This window comes from Lipotes vexillifer, unplaced genomic scaffold, assembly GCF_000442215.2.
Source record: "Lipotes vexillifer unplaced genomic scaffold, Lipotes_vexillifer_v1.1 scaffold22, whole genome shotgun sequence".
NCBI lineage: Eukaryota > Metazoa > Chordata > Mammalia > Artiodactyla > Lipotidae > Lipotes > Lipotes vexillifer.
Window position 1 is genome coordinate 1723104 of NW_006779050.1, and position 21606 is coordinate 1744709.

A 21606-nucleotide genomic window follows, 5' to 3' on the forward strand; every position below is an offset into this window, starting at 1 on the left:
CCCACCAACAGCATAAGAGGGTTCCTTTTCCTCCACACCCTCTCCAGCATTTTATTATTTGTAGACTTTTTAATAAAGGGCATTTCAACTGGTGTGAGATGGTACCTCACTGTAGTTTTGATTTGTATTTTTCTAATAATTAGTGATGATGAACATCTTTTCATGTGTTTGTTGGGCATAGAGTTCTGGGTTGACAGGTGTTTTTCTTTTAGTACTTTAAATATGTTGTTTGCATTGTTTCTGATGAAAGTCTGATGTGATTCTTTTCTTTTTTCCCCCTCTCTTTATAATGTTTCTTTTTTTTTCAGCCTAAATTCAACATTTGCTCTTCATCTTTTTGGTTTTCAGCAGTTTTAGTAGGAAGTTTATAGGTCTTTCAGTATATTCAGGTCGATTTCTTTCAGTTCAGAGTTCTTTTACTTTCTTGGGTTGGTAGTTTATTCTTTTATTGGTTTTTGAAAACTCTTGACCATTATGTCTTCAAATATTTCTTTTGTCCTATTCTCTCTCCTCCTTCTGGGACTCCAGTTACACATATGTTAGACAATATAATATTTTCCCGCAGCCTAAAGATGCTCTGTTCTTTCACCCTTTTTTGTCTTAACTTTTCAGCTTTATTAATTTCTATTCACTTATTTTCAAGGTTACTGATTCCTTAGCTGTATCCAAATATATTGATTTGCCCATAGGAAGAATTTTTAAACTCTGATAATTAAAAAATTCTATCATCATTTGGCTATCTTTTTTGTTTTTAGTATAGTGTACATCTCTCTGTTCAAATCCTTTATCTTTTTAGGCATGCTGTCCACTTTTGTACTAGATCTTTTAACATAGTAATTTTAATTATTTTAAAGTCCTGCCTGATGGTTCTGACCTCTGGGTCATTTCTGGATCTTGCTGTATTTCTTAACAGTGGGTGTTTTTTCTTGCTCTTTTTGATGTGTCCTAATTTTTTATTGAATGCTGGGTGTTGTGTCTGGCGGAACAGTAGAAATTGAGGTAAGTGGTATTTATGCTCTGGGCATTTATGCTTCTTCTGTCACACTGTTAGTGTAGTGAGTTGAGTTAGTTTAATAAGTAGTTCAGCTGGGTTAGGGTTTTCTTATTCTATAGTTATTCTTCATGCAGCACCCGCTTCACATTTCTCCAGGGGTGAGCTGTTTTCCTTGTGCTTAGTGTGGGATCTGGCCTGCTGGAGGGTTTTCCCCAGTGTTTTTGCTCCGTCCTCAGCTTTTAGCATTCCCTATATGCCTGTACCACAGAAGGGGTCCCTTTCCAGGCTCTTGCTCCTCTCTCACAGCAGTAAACTACTGTTGCTTATTACTTAGTGCCAAGCTCATGGTGGGGGAGCAGTGGTGGTTTTCAGTTCTGCTGGTCCAGATTCAGCCTTAAGCAGGACCTATGCTTCTGGATCTTGGAGTGGGTCTTTCTCAGTGTTGCTTCCCTTCCCTGCATGGTAGCCAGCCTCTCTTTGAACCTGGGAGGTCTTGGAGGGTGAGTTTTCTGCTCCTCACGTGCAGATCCCTGGTTTGTATCGGGTTCAGGATCCTGGGCCAAGAGAGTTTCTTCCACCTCCTTTTGGCAGACCATACTTGCTTCTACCCCTCCCTCAAAACAGCAGACCCTGGGAGGCTAGGGGTCAGGTGGGGAACGGTTTCCTGCCCTCCCCCATCAGCCTAAGGCTTTTGTCTTGGATGGGACAGTGCTGCAGGGAGTGGGCAGAGCTTTGTGCTGTGCGCCACCGAGGGAGCACGCTCTGGTCTCCAGCCCTGCTCTTCACGTTCCTTCTGCATACCTCCTGTAGGCCTGCTTGTGAGCGAGTGCAGAGCTCCTCACGTCTGGGTTCCCAGGGATACTCACCTGTCACCCTAGTCCACACTCAGCCTTGAAGAATTTTCAAAACTTTAAAGCTGTTTTCTTCTTCCTGCTTTTCTTGCAGCCATCTCTTCCTCCCAGGCTTTACTAAAGGGAGATAATTCATGTGTCTTGACTTTTCTTGGTGGGACTTGTCACTCCTTGGAAGCAGCTCATGTTACTGCTTTAGGACCTCAGCTCTGTGATGGGCTTAAGAAAGTTTGATTTTATAGATTAGCTGGCATTTCTGCTTGTTAGGTGGTGGTCTATTGTGTAATCTCTTTTATTTTCAGTGAATTGTCTATCCTCACTCTACTTTTACTCTGTTGGGGTTGTTTATAGTTTTCTTATGAATTTGTATGAAATCAACAAATATTAATTCTATGCCATTTTCATTGAAACTATGTTTTCAGTATTTTTCCTTTATATTAAGATTGTAGTTTTGTTTGCATTTTTTATATGTTGAACCTATCTTTTTTTTTAACCTGAGATTTGTCATATCAATGTTAGAAAGTTATACTTAGTTCTGTTTTCTTTTTTCTTTTTCTATTTTTGGCCACACCATGCAGCTTGCAGGATCTTAGTTCCCTGACCAGGGATTGAACCCTGGCCCACGGCAATGAAAGTGCGGAGTCCCAACCACTGGACCGCCAGGGAATTCCTGATAGTTCTATTTTTTGTTAGTTTGGATTGTCTGTTTTTTATATCTAATTACTGATCCTTAAGTGTTTTACATAACTTCAGAAAAATACACATAGATATTCTCATAAAATTTTAGGGGGCTCATGAATCTCAGAAGCCATTTTATGGGCTATAGATAATTCCAGATAGTTCAGACACTTAAGGGATTATTAAACTTAGAGTGTGATGGCTACCCTCCTTCCATTCTTTCTTTCCTTCAATTCCTAAACACTTCTTTGGGGCCCTGCTCAGAGTTGTGTCCTTTGAGTTTGACACTTTTACCTACATAGAGGCTTTTTTCTTTCTTTCTTTTTTTTTTTTTTTGTAGTGGGAAAATGATTTGTTGTTTTTCAAGAAAAATTTATCTTGAGAAAATTTGGCAATTCTGTAAATCCAAAAATATTACAAAGCGTTCTTGTATATCCTTCACCTAGCTTCCTCTTAGGTTAATAACTTATATGATCATAGACCATTTCTCAAAACTGAGAAATTAAGCTTGGTACTTTGTACTAAAGCACAAACTTATTTGGATTTCACAAGCTTTTCCACTATTATCCTTTCCTATTCTTGGATTCAATCCAAGATCCCTCACTGTATCTAGACTTAAATTATTTTTAACCATGATTCTGTAAAATGAAAATGCAGGCTCATGTGGTGTCTGTTATGCACAGGACTTTGCCTTTTTTTTCCCCCTGTAACGGTAAAAAATTGAGTGTTGGCTGCCACTGTACAATTGGTCACCCCACCTCCAGTCCTGTCTGCCTTTTATTCCATTTTATGTTGTTGGCAGAATCATCTTTCTAAAGTGTAGTCTAATCCTTTCCGTTTTTTACTCTAAAATATATATTGATTTTTTTCCCATTGTTTATAGAATTAAGGTAATTTGTGTTCAAGCTTCTCCATAGTTTGGTTCCAAGCTGCGTTTTAAAAAATTATTGTCCTTATGCCTTTCACCACAGTGTTTACTTTTTTTGTTTTCTTGATGCCATGGCTTGCCTTAGTCTCTGGTCTCTGTGGCCTTGATGCCTTGCTCCCAATTTGTTTGTTCCTAATTAATGATTATACCTATTATTCTTCCTTTTATACAGATATTAGTCTATTATTCTTGCTAGACAATCTGATAATTGGACAGTTTCATTCAAGGTTTTGAAAAAGAGGGATAGATAAACTAACATCTAGTGAATACTTATTGTAAGGGACATGTATGTGGGGCTTTGTGTCTTTTAAAATATTTGCTTTGATTGTTAGAATCTCAGGGGAAGTGGTCTTTTGTCCTACTTTAGCTTCTAACCACCTCTCCCTTGAATTACTTTGGTGGTTTCCTACTTGGTCTTTGCACTGAGCACTTTGTGTATGTTGTCTAATTTTATTCACAGAGTAAACATATGAAGTATTTCAGAGATATTAACTAACTTGTTCATGAACTTTTTGGACTCCATACCTAGGATTCCAGGTACATGAATTCCTAGAATTCATTTTCATATGCCTCTGGCTTTTACTTTCAAGAGTGTTCTTATTACACCTCAAGTACAGTATAATTAAATTTAAGGCCAGAAAGGTATTCTAGTTATAGTAGTTTAAGCCAGGGAAATTTTCTTTTGAAAATTACTCAGTTTTATTCTAAAGCTGGGTGGTGACAAAAGAATAAATGTAAATGCCTCCTTAATGCAATTGCTTTTTTGGGAACCACCCTCTTTTGGGGAAACAATTTCAGTTATATGCTTTCCTGAGTAAATGGCTTCACTTCCCATTGAAAGTATGTATTTCTGTTTGTACTGGTTGATCCTGTGAGTTAATTTAACAAATACCTAGTGCCATACATGCTAGGCACTGTTGTAAACCACTGTGGATGTGGCAGTGAATTAGACAGTACAGATTCCTGCCTCATGGACCTTAATTTTTGGTCCTTACTACCATTATTTATAAACTAGAATGACTATATAAATTCTTTTTTTTCTTTTATAACATGATATAGAATTTAAAAGTACAATTGAAGGAAGAAATATGCACACATACCCAACTACTTCTGTTCTGGCATTTATTCTCCTTTGATTTTCTCACAAAGTTGAATCTCAGATGAACATTAGGATACGTGGGGAAACAAGTGCATACCTGATGTTCAGCTCAGAGTTTATGGTCAGTTGGTGATATAAGAAGTTTCTTTGCCTGCTGCACCCTTATCACAAGGTGACTTAGTGTAATGTGCTTTTCCTAACAAGCTCCTTCTCCCTGGTGGTCCAGGGATAGCCAGTGCAATTCAACTTCATTGTCATCACAAAGACATTTAAAAAAATATTTAATTTATTTATTTGTTTATTTTGGTTGTGCCGGGTCTTAGTTGTGGCAGGCAGGCTCCTTTAGTTGTGGCTCGTAGGCTCCTTAGTTGCAGCATGCAAACTCTTGGTTGTGGCATGCATGGGGCATCTAGTTCCCTGAGCAGGGATCGAACCCGGGCCCCCTGCATTGGGAGCTTGGAGTCCTAACCACTGCACCACCAGGGAAGTTCCACAAAGATATTTGTTAGGTTTTCCAAGGGTGGGTTATGTGAGCTCACATGGTAGAGCTAATATCACAAATACAGATTGCGGGTGGAGGGGATGTAGATGTCGAGTGCAATGGTGTTTCCAGGGAATAGTAACCAAATCTCCATAGCTTTCTAGTGTGTGCTTTGAGTGGGGATGTGAAGATTAGAGGTTCTTCATTGACTAGCATTATGTCTAAGAATATAATTGTGAGTGCTGGCAGGGAATGGCACAGGTAGAGATGGAAGAGCAGAACTCTTAGCATGTGCAAAGCCTTTGGTAGTCCCTTCAGTAGCATTATTGCATTTAATTTTTGTTAAAACTCTTAGAAGTAGTTATAATTTTCCTCATTTTACTGATGAGGAAACAGATTCAGGGAGGTGAAGTTGTTTGTCCCAGGATAGTTCAGGTGTTTGACAAGTGCTGCCTCCTCTGGTGATAAGTGGAATTTTTTCTGTCTGATGCTCCGTATTACTTTGGAGAGACTCTTCTGAAATGAATTCTACCAGGTATTTGTTTCTTTAACATTCTTTACTGTTGACAAAAAATTAATCCATCTAAGAAAGAAATGGAAAACTTTATTCGAGTCAAATAGAGGATTTTAACCCAGGAACAGGCCCTCAGCAAGCTCTGAGGACTGTTCTGCCCTTAAAGGTCAAAGCACAGTTATATAGGTTTTTGAGACAGAGGGCTGTACATTAAATGACGTAGATAGTTTGCACAATCCAGATCTGTGAGTACAAAGTGGGGGTCATTGTGGCCCCTTACAAGATCATGAAGGAGTGTTATCTTTTTAAAAAATTAATTAATATATTTATTTTTGGCTGCGTTGGGTCTTCGTTGCTGCGCATGGGCTTTTTCTCTAGTTGCGGCAAGTGGGGGCTACTCTTCGTTGTGATGCACACGCTTCTCACTGTGGTGGCTTTTCTTGTTGTGTAGCGCAGGCTATAGGCGCGCGGGCTTCAGTAGTTGTGGCTCGCGGGCTCTAGAGCGCCGGCTCAGTAGTTGTGGCACATGGGCTTAGTTGCTCCGTGGCATGTGGGATCTTCCCAGACCAGGGCTTGAACCCGTGTCCCCTGCATTGGCAGGCGGATTCTTAACCACTGCACCAACCAGGGAAGTCCCCAAGAAGGAATGTTATATTTTAAGGAGTTGTCTTGTTGGTGCTAGGAGAACATTGCTCTTTATGATTGAACATGAATTTCTGCCAGTGGGGAAGGTTAGGCCAATGCATAATGCAGATACACAATGCACAGTAGAGGGGAGAGAGGTCAAAGGGCAGTGAAAAATTTTCATGTTTAAATTTTCCTTGATTTGCCTTAAAATATGAACATTTATCATTATTAAGATATGGAATTGATTTTCACTGTCCAAGAAAAAATATTTTTAGTGTGGTCTACAGTGGGTATTTTAGGATGGTGGGTATTTTGGTTCTGTCATCTCTGGATTGTCTTATTTCTCTTTTGATCTGGCTTATGTAGTATAATTGGTATAGGCAGTGTGGTCATTTAAATAAATACTTAATTTCTCAGTATTTTGTCAGAGCATCTTTATTTTCTCAGTATGCTTCAGTTGGCACATTTTTATCCAAGAAGATAGAAGACACTGGAAAATACTGAGAGTCTTTTATTTAAGTTTTTTCCTAACCCTTGAATGGTCACTAGATGGCCTGCTGGTATTGCATTTTAACTTGGCGGGTTATGACATAAAGAAGTAGGCTTCTTGCTGATGGTTTTAATCTAAAGTGATATTTTAAATACTGTTTTTAAATCTACTAGGAACTCTAGATTTAGTAGGGCTATAAATTATTTAAAGGTTTGTCTTCTTATGAAATGGTGGTTTAGTGCTCTAAATGTGTTTTATACTGCATGTAAAACCAGACTTTGCAGCTCAGTTTTAAAGTGATGCCAGTATGTCGTTGGTGTTCATGCTTTGGATGCATGTAGCTTAGATAATAGAAATTTAATAGTTTCATAAAAATATGATTGAGCTCTAGTGTTCAAATCTGTTGAGATTTGGCTCAAGAAAAAGTTCAGAAAATACTTAAAGGAAAAATTTTAAATGTGAAGTCGCTGTCTTTATTAACTTCTTCACAGTTCTTTAGGAAGATTAAAAAGAGAAGGCAAGGGGCCTCCCTGGTGGTGCAGTGGTTGAGAGTCCGCCTGCCGATGCAGAGGATGCGGGTTCGGGCCCCGGTCCGGGAGGATCCCACGTGCCACTTAGCGGCGGGCACTGGAGTTTGCAGGCAGTTGGATAGATCTGGGTCTTGGTGCTGAGATGAGGACCTCCCGGGGGCCTCACTCCGATGAATGTTCCCTGGGGTTTAAGGTTCTTGTTAGTCCAGCGGTTTGGACTTGGAGCTCCCACCACAGGATCCCAACTCCCGGCCTGGGAACCAAGGTCCTGCAAGCTTCGTTGTGTGGTAAAAAAAAAAAAAAAAAAAAAAAAAAAAAAAAAAAAAGGGGAAGGCAAGAACTACTGTTTTCAGGTAGGGAATGTTGTTTGTTCTGCCGGCCAGTTTCCAGGAAAAAACAAACAATTTTCTCTTTGAACAAAGATATGGATACAACATATGTTAGGTCTTAGATTGTATTTAGTCAGTCAAGCAAAAAAAAAAAAAAAAAAGAAGTTTTGAGTATCCATGTTACATTTTAAAATTAAATTTTAAAATATTTCTAGCCCTACCTCATTAATGGTAGCATGTGAATTGTTTACTGACCCCCTACTCAGGAGAACTCTTAGGAGCACCCCTGTTTTCTCTCTACCCTTAAATACTTGGCGACTGTGGAGCTCTTAAAACTGGAAGTAAGGGGTTAGGTACATGAACACTTTGTTCCTGACCCGGCTTGTGATCTACTTTTGTTTTAAAGGAAATTTCCTGAAATAAAGGGTTTCATTTGTACAGGTTTCAGAAGAACACATTATTTTCTAACAGCTGACTGTGTCTCTGGGAATCCGAATGAATCCCAACTAAAATGGGTAGCTCATGTGGCAGGGACTTCATGTTCTGTTGTACAGATCTCTTGTCTCACTTTGAGGTGGTTTTGACTCTTAGATGTTCAGTAGTGGTTTTGGAAACGAAAACTATTTGTCAGTAGAATGTGCTAGGAACTGGCTGTGTCTGCATTTTAAAACTTTTTTGTCTTCCTGATAGTTGTCCAGTCCACAGAGAACTCGCTTCCTCTGAGTATGTGTTCCATGTTCCTGTTGGCTCCTGCTATGTTTGCGTTAATTCCAAAAGTGCTCACTTTATGTACCTTTTTAGAAGAGAAAAACAGTAGCAACCTCTTGAACCTTTGTTTTGCCATTGGTTAGATATCAGAAGAATTTTATATCTAAGTTGTGAGGTTAAAATTCAGTTTAAAATAATTGCATGGTGTGAATTTTGAAAAGGGAAGAATTTTGTGACATGCTTGTAATGAAAACAGTTTTATACTTAAACAATTTTTTTTTTTTTTGCAGTACGTGGGCCTCTCACTGTTGTGGCCTCTCCCGTTCCTTTTTTGCGGTACGCGGGCCTCTCACTGTTGTGGCCTCTCTCGTTGCGGAGCACAGGCTCTGAACGCGCAGGCTCAGCGGCCATGGCTCACGGGCCCAGCCGCTCTGCAGCATGTGGGATCTTCCCCGACCGGGGCACGAACCCGTGTCCCCTGCATCAGCAGGCAGACTCTCAACCACTGCGCCACCAGGGAAGCCCTTTAAATAATTTTAATAAAATTTTAATTATAAATATTAAACAATAAAATTTTATGTAATTAAAATTATTTTCTCAAACGACTTCCCTCCTTTTTGAAAAGAAAGTGATTATAGGGGAATTCCCTGGCGGTCCAGTTGTTTGGACTCCACACTTCCACTGCAGGGGGCACGGGTTTGAACCCTGGTTGGGGAACAAAGATCCTGCAAGCCATGTGGCATGGCCAATAAAAATTAAAAAAAAAAAAAAGTGATTCTAGCCTCTATGTTCATGCATACAAAGCAGCACATTACTAACATGCATTACTAAAGCTGTGGCATTATTAGTGTACAGAACATTAAAAAAATAATTTGGTTGGATTTATAATATAGATACCACTCTTTCATGTTCAAACTAGTTCTCTTGGATTTGCTCACAAACTGTTGGTAATTTGTTTTTTAACTTAGCGTGTGGTTGGAAGGAAATAGACACGATGTATAGAAAGAAACATTTGTTGGTTCGCAGTTCTTACTTTGAGCAGAGTCTCTTTAGAGGGAGCAGATTCACATACCTGAGTGTACACTCCAGTGTCGTGGCGTTCTACAGAAGGGGGGATTCCAGGGTGGAGGCAAGGCGGAGACACACCCAGCCTTGTGCTGGGAGCATTACAGTGGGCAGTGTGCACTGCTGCTATTCATTAGTATTTGTGAGCTGACTCTAGTGATGATGGCTTAGGAAACCAGCTAAGAATGCCCTGTTGCGTCCAACAGAGATGAAAAGATTTAGTCCGTTGGATGCGCTCCTCTGACCCTCCAAGATTGTTGACAGCTATTAGTGGTAAATGGGGGGTGGGCACAAAAAAGGCATCTCATCCTTACAAAGTAATATAGGCTTCAGAGATGGCAAAGAAAGCTTTACGTAGAGTTGTTTGTATCAGTGAAATTCTTCTCTTCCCTGGAGTTCCTGTGTCATTTATTCCCAGACTGTGATTCTGGTTTTCGAAGTTCTAAGGGGTCTCAAGTGGTGGAAGTGGAGGTTTTCAATTTATTCACAGTGATGGAGTTTGAGAAAGTTGGTTGAACACTTGTTATTAATAGAAATGTTTAGATGTAACTGAAATGTTGAATATCTTTACTTTTGTCTAGGATGTAGAAAGATCACACACTGACCAGAAACCCTGGGAACTGTAAATGTTTAATACAATCATGAAAGTAAACTAAGAACAATTTATGTGGCAAAATGTTTCATAACTTAGTTCTATGGGAAAAACAGTAAAGGTTTTTCTTTTAATTTTTATTTTTTAAAATTTGTTTTTTTATTTGGAGAATAGTGTCGGGACCTGAGTTGGAATCCGAGTTCCAATACTTAGCAATTAAGTGTACGACCTTGGAAAAAATAACCTGATTTCTCTGGTTTCAATTCTCTCATCTGTGAAATGGGAAATAAAAATAGTACCTGTCTCAGAATTGTACTGAGGATTCTATTAATAAATGTAGAGTGCTTACAACAGTTCCTTGCATGTAGCAAGCACCCTATATTATTTATTGAGTATTTATTTGTGTGGTAAGCACGTTGGAACACAGTACAACAGGGATTTGGGGCAAGTTATTAACCTCTCCTGAGCCTTAATTTCCTCATCTGTAAAAGGAGGATAGCAATAGCTTCTTCTGCTTTCATAGGTAGGATTGCATGAAAATTAAGTGAATTAATTCACGTGAAGCCCTTAGAACATTGCTGGGATTGTTGTTAGTATCCAGTAAATGTGAGCCCTGCAGTTTACATACTTTAAGTCATTTGTCACAGCAGCCCTGTAACTACACACACACACACACACACACACACACACACACACACACACACACACACACTTTTTGGTGGCAGTGTTGTTAAACAGCTGAGATGGAGACAAGGTGAGAAATGTTAGATAACCTGCTCAAGGTTGCACTGTTAGAATCTGAACTCAGGTCTTAAGTACAAAAATCAGAAATAACTGACCTATAGACCTGTGTTGCTTTCTTGTAGCTCTTTTTGGTTTTGAAAATGTTGTGTCTCTAATGTTTTGTGATTAATGCAGATATTTAATTTCAAGTGTGTTTTGTGAAACTTTACCGTACTCTTTCTCACAAAAGCCCTAATGAATGCCTGACTTTTTGTGTAATTTAATTTAGCATTTGTTCCTAGTGTGGAGGACTTAAATTCTTTATTTTACAAAAATGTGTGTTCCTCAAGGTACCTTTCAGAGCTTTACATGTCCAAGAAGCTAATTGAACATATAGGGAGTGTGTGCAGTTCCCTTAATGCACATCATACTGTTCTGGGAAAAGTTGATTCTGAATTCTTGTTTTCTGGTTGATGGAGTAATAGCCTTTGTAAAAAACGCTGAAACTACCAGTTGCCCTGTAATGCCCGTGGGTGAAAAACGCTTGGAGGGGAATATACAGAAATGACAATAATAGCCATATATAGGGTGATGGGTTTTTCTCCTTTCCACATTCTCTTTATTGCTGTTTTATAATTTAAAATACATGTATTAAAAATAATTCCTGGAGTTAGAAGGTACAGAATGGACTACCTTAAGCTATTTCTCTTGCTAGATTTAAAAAAGAGTCTTTACAAGGTTGTACAGTATTTACATCTACAAAGAGAAAATTGAGGCAGCCCGTGGAAGCTGTCTCTCTTCTTCATCATTATTCTTTGATGCCCTCATGTAGTGTTTACCGTTAGTAAATACAATAAATAGCCCTCTGCTGTGGGTACCTACTGCAGGCTTAATTGCAGAAGGCGGTCTGGACTAAGACTATGACTAAGAAGGTGGCTTTAGTGACAGTGGCGACAAAGGTGCATGTGGAATCTGGAATGAAATGGTTTTATAATATGTTACAGAAAATAATGATTATGTTTAGAGTGCTTTTTTTGTTTATTTCTTTGTTTCCAAATTATTTTTATCATTACCCCTTACTTGAGGTTACTTCTTCTTTGCCGTTGCATGATCTGGACTTATATGGCATATTCCAGGAATTTCTTTCTCACTAGATAGTGGGAGATTATGATTAATGAAGTCTTGCATGTGGGATGTTACCTGCTTGCAAGTAGACCAGCTGTCACTAGGAAAATTGATTGGGAGGTACAGCTTTAAGTCCCTCTCTCATTTTGAAATGTTAATTTTCTTCATTAAGAATACCCTTTAGAGGAAGCTAAATTGTTGAATCAAACATTTAACTGTACTTTTGTGGATGTATAGGATATTGTACCTGTGGATGCCTCTTATGAAGTGAAAGAACTGTATGTGCCAGAAAATAAACTTCATTTGGCAAAAACGGATGCAGAAACATTACCAGCATTGAAAATTAATAAAGTGAGTGCTTTGTTCCTTTCCTTTTGAGTGATTTAATCTTATGTATAGTTGTTAGTCTATAGAATTTGTGATTTTATTTTTGTGTTTGAGGGTGTGGGTAATAGTGGTAGTTGTGTATATCACAATTCCCCAGGGATGGGAAATATGTTTAATTTGTAAACCATATTTCCAAATTACCATGGCTTTGATTTCATTTTAGTCATAATATTTATTTATTATGAAATATCAAAGAACAAAGATTATGTAAGATTTTTAGGCTTATCAGAAGGAATGGGTTCTAAAAGGTTAAAAACCTTTAATAATTAAATAATCAAAATGAACATTTTTTTCCTTAAAACATGTTTCCTAATCCCTTGTTAAAACCCTGACTTTCCCTTTCTTATATCATGAAGAATAATTCTGTTGTGTATCTTAGCTCTAATAATAGCATTAGGTTTTTCCCAATAAAAAACTGCTTAGTTAAACTAGATATGACAATGGCGACTATAATTTATCACTTTCAAATCTTAGAGAATTTTAAATTGTGTCATTCAGATATACTTTAAAAATGGAGAGATTTAGGAATAAGAACGTGAACCAGGACTAGAATTTCCCAGCCTTTCTTTTAATATAGTTAAAATCCCGGACACCCAGGGAGGTGCCAAATGTGCAAGTAAGGAGAAAGAAAAATAAACCTCAACCCTTCTGAGGTCGGAGGAAGACTCTTCAAAGACTTACTCACATTCCTGATAGGAGTACATTGTCTAGGTGATTTATGATGGGGTTTCTGACCAGAAGCTAAGACATGCTGCAGGGGAGCAGAGAGAGGGAGAGTTGGAGAGCCTAGCCACTCAAAGCTGACTTTGCAAAGGAACAACAGATTTTGTCACTGACAGACTGTGCATCAAATGAACGAACACACACACACACACACACACACACACACACACACACACGGCAGGGAGGAGGGAAGGGGAGAGAGAGAGAGAACGAAACTGAGAATGAATGCATATGAATCCAGGTCACTTAGACTCTATAACCCAGAAAAACAACTGCTTTTTCTAAATGTGATCTTTTTTTCAATACAGTAGTTTGTTCTTTGCACAGCAGTATGCAAAGAAATTCATTTAAAAAATTAGGTTACATCATATAATGTGTGCTAGGCTGCCATAACAAATACCATACCCTGGATGGCTTAAACAACAGAAATTTATTTTCCCATAGTTCAGTAAGTTAGAAAGTCCAAGATCCAGGTGCTGGCTGATTTGTTTCCTGGTGAGGCTCCCTTGCTGACTTGCTGTCAGATGCCTTCTCACCTTATCCTCACAGGGTGTCTGTGGGAGCTCTGGTGTCTCTTTCTCTTATGAGTGCACCAGACCTATTGGGTTGGGACCCACCCTTATGACCTCATTTATTCTTTATCACCTCTTCAGGGCCCTATCTTCAAATACATTTGCATTGGGGGTTAGGGCTTAAACATATTTGCAGGGGGACATAAACATTCAGTCCATAATAGATACCATCTAGAATTAGATTCCAGTAGAGAAGAATAGTGGCCATTGTCAAAGGTTTAGGAAAAATTAGTAAGAGGAGAACTTGAAGGTGAAACAATTTGGTGCACGAATATAATTTTTTCCTGTGAATCGAAGGAGGGGAATGTTTTACCATTATTTGATTTTTCAGTGGAACATGCCAACCTAATACTTTGGGTATACATGGTAAGTCACATCATAATGCACACCTCTTGGCCAGGTGCTTTATCTTTTCTCATATGAGAATCACTGCTCCATACACACACACACACACACACACACACACACACACACAGTTAAAAATGAGCATATCCAGCTTGCGTTAATTCATCAATTCTTTAATATTCTGATGGGATATACTAGAAATCTTAAAGTTTAAGAAATAATATAGTGTTTGTAAGATGAAGGGTACTCTGTCATTGGTGAGGGATTTTTTTTGGTAAATATTTTTATCTAAAGTTTGTTTTAGTTCAGGACAGTGGTTGTCAGAGTGTAGTTTCCAGACCATCATTGTTAGCATTTTCTGGGCACCTGTTAAAAATACAAATCCTTGTGCCACAGCAAACCAGCTAAATCAGAAACAGGGGGTTGGAGCAGTCTTCATTTAACAAGCCTTCCAGAGGTTTCTTAATATATATCAAAGTTTGAGGACCACTGGTTGAGGAGATGCTATTCTTACCAGAAATGGTGGGAAGCCTAATGTTATTCAGATTTATTAAGAAAAATACATACTTTCCTAGTGCCCTTATTGTTTATTAGATTTGTAAAATCTATAAACATTCTTGAGAAGTTCGTTTCCATTGCTTTCAAAATTAAACTCCAAAAAGCCATTAATGCTTTTGTTCATAAGTACATGAAATAAAGCATTTTTCTTTACTGTCTCATTTACTAGGTGGATATGCAGTGGGTGCAGGTTTTGGCAGAAGGTTGGGCAACCCCGCTGAATGGCTTTATGAGAGAGAGGGAGTACTTGCAGTGTCTTCATTTCGATTGTCTTCTGGATGGTAAGACATTTTAAAATATTCAAGTACATTGAGTATGGAAAAGAAAGCACACAGTTGCAGGGATTCGTCACTATTTATAGAGACTACTGGTAACATCTTAATGGAGATAGCACTTAAAGACTAAATTATATCAGTACTGAATATTTTAAATGTATCATGAGATCTTTCCATTTTTAGTTTTCTTGATTGTGACTTATTGCAGGGGTAGAAGGACAACCTGGGGATTAAGGCTGAAAATGGATTTAAAAAACAAATACAGTTTCCCTATGCCATATCCACCTGATCACGGCAAAAAGCCTCTCCCCAGGAAGTGTACATACTTACTAACTGTGCTGTGCTGAAGCCCGTGCTTGCTTAAGCCAGGTGTTCTAACAACGAATCAGGGAGTCCCAAGTTAAGGAGTCCTGAAATAGGTGGTTAAAAGGATGGTTCTTCCTACTCTTTTAAAACACTAAAAAAAAAAAAATTGCCAAAGAAATTGATACTTAGGGTATTGTAATTACATTCCAGCTACCTTAAACTTTGTATACTGTTGGTAAGATTAATTTACTACAGTAAAGAAAATATTGCTAAATGTTAAAGAACTATGCCGTTTGATCCAGCAATTCCACTTCTGGGTATTTATGTGAAGAAAACAAAAACACTAACTAGAAAAGATATATGTTCCCATATGTTCATTGCAACATTATGTACAATTGCCAAGATATGGAAGCAACCTAAGTGCCCATCAATAGGTGAATGGATAAAGAAGATGTGGTGTGTGCGTATATATATATATATATATATATATATATATACGCGCGCGCGCGCACACACACACACACACACACACACACAATGGAATACTATGCAGCCATAAAAACAATGAACTTTTGCCATTTGCTGCAACATGGATGGACCTGAAGAGTATTATGCTAAGTGGAATAAGTCAAACAGAGAAAGATAGATACCATATGATTTCACTTATATGTGGAATTTAAAAAGCAAAACAAAAGAACAAACAAAACAAAAACAGACATAGATACAGGGAACAAACCGGTGGTTGCCAGAAGGGGGTGGGGGTAGGCTTAATAGGTGAAGGGGATTGAGAGGTGTATAAACTTCCAGTTATAAAATAAATAAGTCACAGATATATAATATACAGCATAAGGAATAATATGGTAATAATTTTGTATGGTGACAGATGGTTACTAGACTTATCATGGTGATCATTTCTTAATATGTTTAAATGTTGAATCACTATGCTGTATGTCTGAAACGAACATAATATTGTACGTCGACTATAATACTTCACTTTAAAAAAAAAGCCATAGAACCCTGCAAAGTTGTGACCACGTTCTTCTGTGTTGTAACTTCTTTTGACTGGGCAGTAAAATAGATACTAGAAAATGTAATTCCTACTCATTGTTCTCAAGAACGTTTAACATAAGAATTAAATTTTACTTCTTGATTTTCTTCCTTGGAAATAATGGTAAAGTCTTTGTGGACTGCCTCCTTAGTAATGACTTAGTCTTGGGTGTGATGTAAATCTACCTATTAATTTTCCATTTTGAACTCCACCTTACGGTGCTAATTTTAAAACAACCAAACTGTTTTCATTGATTTTGTTGATGTCTTTTGCCCAAAGAAGGCATGCCATGATTTCCCAAAAAGTGTGGTTTCTCTTTGGTAACGTAAATAATATCCACATACGAATTTGAGAGTGTATTTTATTTTTCTAACTTGCACATGACGAATAGGAAAGAAAACACTTTCAGAGCTTGAAAGGTTAGGAACTGAGAATGTGCCTTTGGTCTCACTGGCAACATATTTTGGTTTAAATGGAGCCACTGATTATTTACTACCTTTGTTTCTTGACCAGTGATAGCTGGCATCAGTTTCATTCTGATTAAAAAACAAAAAACAAAAAACTTTTTGAGTGTTTTCGTCTTCCTCTCTCAAGGATATCCAGGTATACCAAGTATACTCAAGTTACTTAACCAACTTGCCACTCAAAATGTAGTTGTCAGCAGTATCAGTTATAATATTTTTCCTGTAAAGGCCCTGAAGCATAATTCTTTGTCTTACTCATATATTTTTGGTGATGTTAGGCTCAACCAGCTGATTCTTCCTTATTCAACAGTTTCTTCTGCAATTCTTCCCCCTAAAGACAGTTTCATGAGTGGTTGTGAGGAGTGTTGCTGCACACAGTGTTGATGTTCTTAATTTTTGCTGTTTTGTTTTGTTTTCAACTCTGGGTTTGTTGCTTGTTCTCTCCCTGCTTTTCTGTGCCAGGTACCAGTGGAACACTGTCACTGGAGCAATAAATCTTTTATTATTTGAAGAGTGTCTACTGAAGTGTGAAAGGTAGATGTGAGGCCTGCTGAGTAATGCAAGCTGTGTGCTTTATGTTCTTTTGTGCCCTGCAGGGGGTGTCATTAACTTGTCAGTACCGATAGTTCTGACAGCTACTCAGGAAGATAAAGAGAGGCTGGACGGCTGCACGGCTTTTGCTCTGATGTACGAGGGCCGCCGCGTGGCTATTCTTCGCAATCCAGAGTTTTTTGAGCACAGGAAGGAGGAGCGCTGTGCCAGGCAGTGGGGAACAACATGCAAGAATCACCCCTACATCAAGGTCCTGAGTAAACCTTGCTGCATTTTATCTTGATTTGCCAATAATGTTTGTGCTGAAATGTGAGGCATTACCTGTATATCAACTATGCCATTGGAACTGTTAATATTTTGCAGAGTCAAGGCTGGAACTTAGTGTGAACTTTTAAAGAAACTAAGCGAAGGAGTTCCCTGGCAGTCCAGTAGTTAGACTCAGCGCTTTCACTGCCAGGGCCCTGATTGGACCCCTGGTCGGGGCACTAAGATCCTGTAAGCTGCATGGTGCAGCCAAAAAAAAAAAAAAAAGAAAAGAAACTAAGTGAAATTTTAGTAGCTTTACCTAGAAACTTTATATAGCATCTGTTTAGATCATGGAAGTGTGTTAAATTTCATTTCATTGTCTTATGTAGGACAAAAATGATAAACTTAAAAAACAGGCAAATATGTTGTTTTATAAAATAAGGAGGTTGAACTAATGGTGTCAGACATTCCTTCAGCATTAAAATTCTACAGTTATTAATAACAAATAACATAGTTTACAAACCATGCTTATGTAAATTTTTTGAACCACATAGCAGACCTATAGGATGGGTGGCATTTCCATCTTACACATGGAGAAATTGAGACTTTATGGGGGATATATGTTCTTGGCCAAAGTTAGGCAGCTTATGGTTGGGATGAGGGTCTGATTTGAATCCAGGACCTTGGGCTTTAAAGCCGTCTTCCATAATCCTTAGCAGAAAGTCATTATTGGCTTATGTAGAGCTTCACATACTATGTAATCCCTACCACTAGAGAGTACTTTCTGTATGAATTCATTGGAGGAGACAGTTTTTAATCACTGAACATATGTGAATGCTGTTTATATTGTGTGCCACTTTTATTTAGAGCAGTCTGTAAGACTTCTTAGGTTAGTTAGTACTTGGTGTGCAGCCTTGAGGAACCAGTAGGATTTGGATAGGAGGGAGCTGTAAGAAGCAGCTTCCCAGGTTTCTGCGGCAGGGGGAGCAAAGACTCGGTGTGTTTGAGAGAGAGTTGGTGGTCGAGTGGGAAGAGAGGACCTTGGGCTTCAGTTTCTACTCCAAGGTGTTAAAATTTTGTTCAGTCATAATAACAATTTACATGTATTTATGCTTTTCAACCATGTTTCTGCTTTTCGGTCCTTACGGTGACCCTTAGAAGTAGACAAGGTTATTTTCTTCATTCTCAGGAGTCTTAGAGTGGGTTCAACTTGCCCAGAGCTGCAGAGGTACCTGTGAGGTGTCAGGATTAGAGTCTGTCTTAGGTCTTCTGTGCTCTTCCCCTATGCTGCTCTGCCTTCCTAGGAACAGAGAGGTGGCAGGCAGATTTGACAGGGTCATAAATGACGTGGTGATTTAAGAAGCCAGCCGGGTGGTGTAGAGCAGGGTGTCCCTCTTCCAGCCCCATGCCCTCCGGTGCCGGCCATGCCCTCCTGGTCTCCTGGCTGGAGTCCAGCTTCCTGTCATACCCATTGAAATCCATTCTTAGTTCAGCCAGAGTGAGTCTTTTAAAAATATAGATCTGAACATATCACTGCCCCCTTTAAAACTCTCCAGTGGCTGCTCATTGTAATCAGAATAAAACCTGTGAGGCCCAGTGGGATCCGGCCCTGGCCTTCTTTTACTACTGCTGCCCCTCTCCTTGCTTTGGCCTTTCTGACCTTCTAGCCACATTAGCTTTCTTTCTGTTCCCAAAGACAGAAACGTGTTTCTACGCCAGGACTTTGCACTTGGTGTCCCTCTGCATGAACTACTTTACCTCCGTGACGAGTTCCTTTTCATCGTCTCAGGTTAAATGTCACCTTCCTCAGAGAGGCATTTACTAATAACTCCTTTCTCTTAAATGCCATTCACTCTACTCCCTGGACACTGTGTTCCAGTGCCCTGTTTGTTTTCTCTGCAACGTTTATTTATCACGAGGTGATATTTCTCTGGTTTTTCCTCTGTCTCGCCCACTAAAATATAAGCTCCATTGGAGTAAGATCTTTCTCTCTCGTTTTCTGCTGTATTTCCGAGTGCCTAGCACAGACCCTGACACATACCAGTGCTCAGTGAATATTTGTTGAATGAGTGGTCTGGTGGATGGGTAGAGACCTACTAGTGAGGGAGACCAGGCAGGAAGTGACTACGCAGTTGAGGTGCATTGTTAGCAGGTAAGTTGAAGCTGTGGGGGAAGAGCTTGAGCTGCGTTGCAAAAATGGATGGGTCCTAGAGGGTATATCTTCTCCTCTCAGATGCAGAGAAAGGACACGAGTGGAGCCGAAAGAAATTTGAGGTGGCGTGGAGATTGGAAGGCAAGAATTTGTGTTCAGCTCCATCATCAATACTTTAATTGCTCAAAAGTTTAGTATCGGAGAACACAAGAGGGCGGGGTGACCCAGGCTTACACACTTTGCTGTTGATCACCATACAACAGCAAGGAAAACAATGTTTTGTTTGCTTAAAAAAGTCGTAATTATTCATTTTGATTTTGTTTGCGTTTCATATGCAAATATAATAGCTGCGTCACAAATCCTTTGCAAAATTATAAAATATATTCTAATTCTACAGCATCTCTAATGCCAGTTCAGTTGATAAACCAAACAGATTTACCATTGACCTTAAGATGAGTGTAGTTTACAGGTATATTTAGCTTGTATGAGAGAAATGTTCTTACTTATTTTGATATTGGTTCCTGTTAAAAAAAAATTATTTTCTTTCTCTTGCCATTAGATGGTTATGGAACAAGGAGATTGGCTCATTGGAGGAGATCTTCAAGTTTTGGACCGAATTTATTGGAAAGATGGTCTTGATCAGTACCGTCTTACTCCTGCTGAGCTAAAGCAGAAGTTTAAAGATATGAATGCAGGTAAGACATGGACCTAATTATCTAACATGGGATTACTTGGAGCTTCTCCTTGATGGGGAGGTTCTTGAAGATTTTTTCCAACCCTTGCTAAAATGTAAGACAGAATGAGGAGTAAAGATAAATTTAGTTAGCAATGGAATATGTAAGGAAAGGTAGTCAATCTGAATCAACCTGTGTAGTTCACTCATATCAACGTGCCTTATATCCCAGAATGTCTTATTGGAGTAGAATGTACCGCTGCAGAAAATAAGAGAACAACAATATCACATTTGCTATTCATTCAGCAAGTGTTTGTTTTGCATCTTTATATGCCAGAGTACCAAGTGCTGAAGATGCATAAATAAGACAGGAGTGTATGGTGTAGAAGAGAGAGACAGTCAACAAATAACAGAAAAAGTTGTTGAAGAGTAGGTTAATATTGATTTCAGATTTCTGGATTAGGATGAAACGGAGCAGTAAATATAGAGAGTTTGTAGAAACTGTTCTTGATAATACTGTCTTAGAAAGTGCCCCAGGACAGTGATTTTTATATTAGACATCTGTGATTAGCAGGTCTTTTACACAGAAGTAGGTAAATGATGTGTTTACACGGGTGCCTGCCACAGCATTCGCTGTAGATTTTAGGAGGCTGTTTTTTAAGGTCTGAAGAATTTGAAGCCTCCTACAATCATGCTGCTAGTGAATTCTCACCCACTACAGAAATGGTTAAACACTAAGCATTGGTGCTGCTTTTTAAAATATCTTCTGTGTACAGATTGAGGAGATATGGCTGAGAAAAGTCAGGTGGATATGGATGCCTTTTAAGGAACTACCTGGCCACCCAGCCGTATTTATTAACCAGAAGCCTGCCTTCCCAGGTGACTCCAGAATCTGGGCAGGAGCTCCCATTTCATCAGTTGTGTTTAGGTCCTGTGACCTCTCAGATCCTTGGTAGTCATTCAGAGTCCTGTGTGCACACTGCCCCCTACTTTACCACTTAGAAATTACGTGGTTGTGGGGAAAGGGGTTTCCTCTCTATGGCTCAGTTCCCTAGTTGTACAAATGAGGACAGTGATGGTACCTGACACATAGGTTTTTATTTTTAAAAAGTGAAATGAGCTAAGATGCTTAGGCACCGTAACAGTACCTGGCACACAGCAAGAGGTTAAGGTGTCATTATTTCTGTTACGTGAGTTGGAAGCTAGTTTTACCAGTAAGTAAAGGGTATACAAGTAAAGGGAAGAGAAAGAGTATGTTTTTTCTTAAGCTGTATCGTAATTAGTTGATATTTGAAGTGATGTGAAAGGGATCAAGAACTGGAGGCCCGAGATGGACACACACTCTTCAGAGCTCCACAGTCCCCACCAGCCTGCCTCGTTCATGCACATTTTTTGCTTGGCCCCCTTACGCTATTTGATAGTGTGGTACCCCATTCCTCCTTCCGAATTTTATTCCTCTCTTCTGAATTTGAAGCACATATTTGACTTAAACTACTTGTGCAGGAATTTCTCCGAATATTACACTCGGTGCTTGCTTATACAGCAGCTTGTTTTCTTCTTTCTTGCTAACA

General features: G+C 38.9%; 1 protein-coding gene across 1 annotated transcript in view; it reads left to right on the plus strand.

Annotated features, from left to right (window-relative positions):
* PAPSS1 (3'-phosphoadenosine 5'-phosphosulfate synthase 1) overlaps window positions 1-21606 on the plus strand; it is a 109297-nt gene that overhangs the window by 42131 nt on the left and 45560 nt on the right. The window contains 4 exon segments of the mRNA XM_007472394.1: window positions 11972-12085; window positions 14489-14600; window positions 17009-17214; window positions 19922-20057. Coding sequence (XP_007472456.1) covers window positions 11972-12085; window positions 14489-14600; window positions 17009-17214; window positions 19922-20057 — 568 coding nt within the window.